The following is a 6,906-nucleotide window of genomic DNA, read 5'->3' on the forward strand; positions in this document are numbered from 1 at the left end:
TTTTTTTCTGTTCGTCGTATATTCTATTTTTCATCTTTTATCATTCATACAATTATTTTTTCATATTTTACTTAGTCCGCCATTCAGCTAGTCATTTTTTTTCTCTTTTTACATTCCTATTCTTTCCCTTTCTCTCTTTCTCCGGTTTCTTATTCTTTATACCCACTCACGCCTTTCTCTTTCCCATTTCTGCTTGAATTTGCCTGCTTGCACTCTCTCTCTCTCTCTCTCTCTCTCTCTCTCTCTCTCTCTCTCTCTCTCTCTCTCTCTCTCTCTCTCTCTCTCTCTCTCTCTCTCTCTCTCTCTCTCTCTCTCTCTCTCTCTCTCTCTCTCTCTCTCTCTCTCTCTCTCTCTCTCTCTCTCTCTCTCTCTCTCTCTCTCTCTCTCTCTCTCTCTCTCTCTCTCTCTCTCTCTCTCTCTCTCTCTCTCTCTCTCTCTCTCTCTCTCTCTCTCATTCTGCACTTCCTACTCTTTTTCTCCTTTCATGCCTTTCTTTTACTCTAAACATATCCCTCTTTTTATTTATTTCCTTCCTTTTCATCAGTTCGTTCCTCTGGTTCCTCTGGTAATTCGTCCTCTGGTACCTTCCCACCCTCCCTTTTTTTTTTATCAAGGGTAGAGTAAGAAGAGGAAGTCGGTTAGTGGAGAAGGTAAGACGATGGGAGTGTATAGCTGTATGGTGTATGTCTGGTATGGTGTTGATTCGTTGCATTCTCCCTCTCTTTGCCTATCTTCCTCCCTTTCTCTCTTTCTTTCCCACCGTGCCTCCACCACTCCCTTCAACCCTGTAATCACCACCGTCGGCCTCATTCCTCCCCTACATTGCCCTCACGTCACGCTGCAGCAGGGGAAGTGTAGGGCAAAGGTAAAGTTGAGGGAGGTGCATCTGAATTTTGCTCAGTGGCTTGCCTTGTGTTCTCCCTCCCTTCCTTGCTTCCTTCCTTCCTTCCTTCCTTCCTTCCATCTCTGACTGACTGACTGACTGGGTGACTGACTGACTCTCTGCTTGACTTCTTGACTGGTTGACTCATTGACTATTCTCAGTTTGCCTGTATGAGTGTTATTTGTGTGTGTGTGTGTGTGTGTGTGTTTGCATTCACACACACACACACACACACACATATACACATACACACACACACACACACACACACACCTAGGAGGCACATTACTCAGAACACTCCGCTTCTTCCTGAGGTGGAGGTAAACCAGCACACTTACCTCCATCCCTCCTTCTCTCGCTTGTAAGGAGTTGAAAGGAGGGAGGTGAAGGAAGAAGGTGGGGGTGGGGGGGGAAGGGGCACTCGACCGTCCTTCACCTTTATATACAGGTAGAAGGAGGAGGAAAAGAAAGGAAGGAAGGAAGGAAGGAGGGAGGGAAGGAGGGAGGGAATAAAGAAAGAAAAAAAAGGTACCTAAGAAAGAAAGAATGGACGGAAGGAAGGAAGGAAGGAAGGAAGGAGGAAAGGAAGGATGGAAGGAAGGAAGGAAGGAAGAAAGGAAGGAAGGAAGGAAGGAAGGAGGGAATAAAGAAAGAAAATAAGAAAAAAGAAGGTAAAGAAAGAATCGGAGGAAGGAAGGAAGGAAGGAAGAAAAAATAAAGAAAGGAGAAAAGAGGTAAACTAGAGCTCTTTTCACTAAAGTACCAAAAGTGCCACCACCACCACCACCACCACCTCCACCACCCCACCACTTCTTCCCCCCCACACCCTGACTATCCCCGGGCTGGGTCGGGTCACTGGGTACTCGCTGCCTGACCTACTCCTCGGGTTGTTGGGCTTGCTGGTCACTCCCGTACCCAGGTGTTAACGTCTACCTGACGGCGCCGGAAGGGGGGGGGGAGGAGTGGGGGGGAGAAGGAGTGGGTGGGTGGGGGGAGAAGAAGAGCGAAGATTCGTACTTGTGGGTTTTTATTTTCATTTATTTTTTTCGTACCGAGTTTATTTTTAGGGTTTCTTTTCGGCACTTGGTCCTTTTTTTTTGTGTTTGTTTCCAAGTTATTTTCGTACTGCTTCGTTTTCTTCTTCTTTTGGGTCCCTTTAAGTACGTCGAGCTACAGGACCATTTTTTTTTTCTCCACGGATTCGGTACCAAGAACGCTTTCCTACCCGAGCGTGAATGGCCGCCCCTTTAGTATGCATTGGACCGACCCAGGCATGCTCGTGGCCGCGTGGTGGGTTTAATGCAGCCGTCGTAGTCAGACTCAGCCATGAAGTCAGGTTAGGCGGGGTCCGCTTTGGGAGTCCCCTGGCCACAGCGCTGCCAAACATAGCCTTCGGAGTCAGGACAGCCGTTGGAGTAGCTGTCAAAGCCTGTCATCGCGCGTGGAGGTGAGGGAGGAAGTGACATGGGTCGGTATTATGACACTTTGGCTTCTCACATCAGCTATTTCTAAAGGTCGGAGAGGGGGCCAGGCTGGTTCTAATGAGTGTTTCTTCAGGTTCATGGTACAGAGGAAGGGTCAAACTACCACCAGGGCCATAAAACTACTCCTGGAAATGCTTAAAACTCCTACGAAAGCCTTTTCAGATATGTGTTTTTGGACGACGAAATGTCTTATAATACAATCCATGGTGTCCTTGATGGCTGACATCTTCGGAAAGCAACGATGTCACGTGTTATTGAATTTATACGATTCATAGCTGTTATTCTATAAAGAGACACATTAATAGCACTATATAGCTTTATTTAATGTATGGAGAATATTCGATACACAATTTCAAATAGTAAATAGTAAATTCATTTATTTGTTATTTCGCTCGTATTAAATAGATGAATGAGTGGAAATGTCCGGAGGGGGAAATGTTCAAAAGGGAATATGTTAAGGGGGGAGTATGTCCGGCACCCACTACTACTACTACTACTACTACTACTACTACTACTACTACTACTACTACTACTACTACTACTACTACTTCTACTAATACTTTTACTACCACTACCACTGTACTACTATACTACTACTACTACTACCACTACTGCTACTACTACTACTATTACTAAACTATTTGCTACATGGTAAGGCCAACATTTGATATCGTTTGTCTTATGTAAAATCTGAAGCGGTCTTCGTAGCCACGCATGAAGGCAGGGCCGTATACCTCACAGTCCATCGGGGACCCTCCACTAATACCCGAGGGGTCCCCCGTTAAATGTAAATGTTCGTGGGTCTTGTAAGCGGGAAAAAGCTTCATAAAACTACATGCAGTCATCTAAAACAGTATGTTCCAAAATAGAGCATAAAATTTAGTAAGTTTTTCAACTCGGTCAAACATGTGCCCATTTGCTTAACTATAAAGGAATAGATAAAATATTCTTAATTCTTTTGAATGGCAACTATTCGCAAATAAATCTTGATAAGTAAGAAAATATAATGCACTCTTAGCCATGGGTCGTTAGATCAATATAGATTTGTTAAACATGCAGGCAGGAATTGGTTTGCTAATAGAATGGTAGACGAATGGAAGAGACTTGGCAGTCGTGCATGTGGTGAATTTCACTGTGATAGGCACACTATTATTAATAGGTAAGGTAAATTCATTAATAGGATAATAGTTTTATTGTAAAGGTTTTCATTGATAAGATAAGAAATACAGCTGGAGCTCCTCCCCTGAAGGTGTAATAAGAGCGACGGTCACTAAAGGGTGTCTCGCTCCCCGGGAGTGTGGCTCACGATGTGGCTCGCGCCTGCGCCGGGGGTCACTGGTGAGTGTGTTACCAGGCTGCTTAGTGAAGCAAGACAATGTACGCAACGACAGCACAGATGGCCGTGACGTCCAGGAAGGCATCATCCTCATCAGACCAGTCATCACTGGTTATCAATTCGAGGGCATCCCATGAATCCTCATCCTCATCAGACCAGTCATTACTGGTTATCAATTCGAGGGCATCCCATGGATCATCATCCTCATCAGACCAGTCATTACTGGTTATCAATTCGAGGGCATCCCATGGATCATCATCCTCATCCTCATCAGACCTGTCATTACTGGTTATCAATTCGAGGGCATCCCATGGATCATCATCCTCATCAGACCAGTCATTACTGGTTATCAATTCGAGGGCATCCCATGGATCATCATCCTCATCAGACCAGTCATTACTGGTTATCAATTCGAGGGCATCCCATGGATCATCATCCTCATCAGACCAGTCATTACTGGTTATCAATTCGAGGGCATCCCATGGATCATCATCCTCATCAGACCAGTCATTACTGGTTATCAATTCGAGGGCATCCCATGCATCATCATCCTCATCGGTGATGGCGGCCACCGATTCGGCGGATGCCCATGGATCATCATCCTCATCAGACCAGTCATTACTGGTTATCAATTCGAGGGCATCCCATGGATCATCATCCTCATCGGTGATGGCGGCCACCGATTCGGCGGATGCCCATGGATCATCATCCTCATCAGACCAGTCATCACTGGTTATCAATTCGAGAGCATCCCATGGATCATCATCCTCATCGGTGATGGCGGTCACCGATTCGGCGGATGCCCATGGATCATCACCCTCATCAGACGAGTCATCACGGGTCGTCACCTCAAAGAGTGCCCGTGTATCATCACCCTCATCAGACGAGTCATCACGGGTCGTCACCTCAAAGAGTGCCCATGTATCATCACCCTCATCAGACGAGTCATCACGGGTCATTGCTTCAAAGGCTGGCCATGGATCATCACCCTCATCAGACGAGTCATCACGGGTCGTCACTTCAAAGAGTGCCCGTGTATCATCACCCTCATCAGACGAGTCATCACGGGTCATTGCTTCAAAGGCTGGCCATGGATCATCAGCTTCATCAGACGAGTCATCACGGGTCGTCACTTCAAAGAGTGCCCATGAATCATCAGCCTCCACGGACCAGTCATCACGGGTCATTGCTTCAAAGGCTGCCCATGAATCATCAGCCTCATCGGTGATGGCGGTCACCAATTCGGCGGCTGCCCATGAATCATCAGCCTCCACGGACCAGTCATCACGGGTCATTGCTTCAAAGGCTGCCCATGAATCATCAGCCTCATCGGTGATGGCGGTCACCAATTCGGCGGGTGCCCATGGATCATCAGCCTCCACGGACCAGTCATCACGGGTCATTGCTTCAAAGGCTGCCCATGAATCATCAGCCTTATCGGTGATGGCGGTCACCAATTCGGCGGGTGCCCATGGATCATCAGCCTCCACGGACCAGTCATCACGGGTCATTGCTTCAAAGGCTGCCCATGAATCATCAGCCTCATCGGTGAGGGCGGTCACCAAGTCTGGGGCTGCCCATGAATCATCAGCCTCCACGGACCAGTCATCACGGGTCATTGCTTCAAAGGCTGCCCATGAATCATCAGCCGCGACCATAGCAGCGGAGGTCACCAAGTCTGGGGCTGCCCATGAATCATCAGCCTCCACGGACCAATCATCACGGGTCATTGCTTCAAAGGCTGCCCATGAATCATCAGCCTCGACCATAGCAACAGAGGTCACTAAGTCTGGGGCTGCCCATGAATCATCAGCCTTCACGGACCAGTCATCATGGGTCGTCACTTCAAAGGCTGCCCATGCATCATCCTCATCGGTCCTGGCCACTCCGTCAGTGGCCGCACGCGGTGCAGGGCTCACCGCCCGGACGGGCTCGCCACACCGCCTCCCGTTGCACCGGAGGCTGGTGAAGGCGGGCCCGTCGTCACAGAAGAGGGAGAAGTGGAGGCCGCTGATGTTGTCCAGCAGCCAGGCCAGCGGCATGGAAGAGGTGAAGACTGGCTTCCTAAGCGAGGCGCATTGCACCCTGACGGCCGCGTTGCCGTCTTTCTTGCACAGCTTCGCCAAGGGCACACGCAGCTCACCCTCGGCGTGGCAGCCTTGAATCCCTGCGACGCAAGACCAGCCTTCCACGGGGAGCTTGACGGAGGCGACCGTACGCCTCCTCTTCAGGCAGCAGGTGGAGTCCTTGCACGAGAGCTTGATGGAGTCCACCAGGGAGGAGCCTCGCTCCAGGGTTACCCACACGTTGAATTTCTGTCGAGTTGCAGAGTTTCCCATCGTTGTTTCGATGTGATACAAAAAAAATTATCCGAATATTGAGGAAATCGGTGTTAGGTAATAAAAGGAGGTGCTATGTCCATGAAGACCGACTGGCCTCCAGCAAATTCTTTCTGCTATAATCTTGCCTAGTCGGCTAAGTAGTGCAGTTCACGCGTCGGATGGCGGGTGACAGGGCTGTTGCTAAACTATAAAGGAATAGATAAAATATTCTTAATTCTTTTGAATGGCAACTATTCGCAAATAAATCTTGATAAGTAAGAAAAAATAACCTTCCATAACTTTTATTTCATGCATAATGCGTGGATAACATGCCTTGGGTTCTTCATACATTAGTTATTTCCCAGTGTGTCGCGTAGGTACTCTTTCCCTCCATATCTGTTCCCTTTATCCCGTGTCCGTCCATTGCGATTTCTTAATTTTAGTTGCCTTTCTGCCTACTACACCCCTGGATTGTTACTAATGAGACCAGAGGACATCCAATACCTACATTTTTTTTTTTTTTTTTTTGTTTGTTATTGCGCAGGTAGGCATCTCTTCCCAGTGGGCCTGATGGTCGGCCCAAGCTTTTCTTGGGTGCCTGGGATGGTCGGGCCCAGCCCGTTCTGGCGCAGGCGAGTGTTTATAGTGGCGCCATCTTGCATATTGTTATTATTATTACTATTATCATCATCATCGTATATAGTAGTAGTATTACAACTCGTATTAACCTATGCCTCTCCATGTTGTACTCAGTCTTTCATCGCTAAATACAAAGTTCTCATTTACTACTCAACGGCAGGTTTTATAGTTTTCACCTTCTTTGAATTCCACATATGGTACTTTACACCCAATTACTTTTTTTGCTTTGCACATCTGCGTCAT

At 47.6% G+C, this 6,906-nt stretch overlaps 1 protein-coding gene across 8 annotated transcripts; it reads right to left on the bottom strand.

The window, feature by feature from the left end:
• Positions 1-3,575: 3,575 nt before the first annotated feature.
• Positions 3,576-6,077, bottom strand: LOC126996563 (clumping factor A-like). Of its 8 annotated transcripts, none has more exons than XM_050857129.1 (3): positions 4,609-6,075; positions 4,037-4,551; positions 3,576-3,979 (listed from the first exon to the last, which is right to left on the bottom strand). In XM_050857129.1, the coding sequence occupies exons 1-3, from the start codon at positions 6,040-6,042 to the stop codon at positions 3,727-3,729; spliced, it is 2,202 nt and encodes a 733-aa protein (XP_050713086.1). In that variant the 5' UTR covers positions 6,043-6,075; the 3' UTR covers positions 3,576-3,726. The 8 variants fall into 8 exon arrangements, with proteins under 8 accessions (XP_050713086.1, XP_050713090.1, XP_050713088.1 ...); XM_050857133.1 differs by having other exon boundaries at positions 4,723-6,074; XM_050857131.1 differs by having other exon boundaries at positions 4,037-4,608; positions 4,723-6,074.
• Positions 6,078-6,906: the final 829 nt, after the last annotated feature.

The sequence above is a fragment of the Eriocheir sinensis genome, chromosome 10 (assembly GCF_024679095.1).
Source record: "Eriocheir sinensis breed Jianghai 21 chromosome 10, ASM2467909v1, whole genome shotgun sequence".
Classification (NCBI taxonomy): domain Eukaryota; kingdom Metazoa; phylum Arthropoda; class Malacostraca; order Decapoda; family Varunidae; genus Eriocheir; species Eriocheir sinensis.

Excerpts from the sequence above, each read along its gene's own strand:
- LOC126996563 (XM_050857127.1), bottom strand. The coding sequence starts at position 6,042 with ATGGGAAACTCTGCAACTCGACAGAAATTCAACGTGTGGGTAACCCTG. Across the intron at positions 3,980-4,036 it reads TTGATAACCAGTAATGACTG|GTCTGATGAGGATGAGGATG; the intron begins GTCTGATGAGGA and ends CAGTAATGACAG.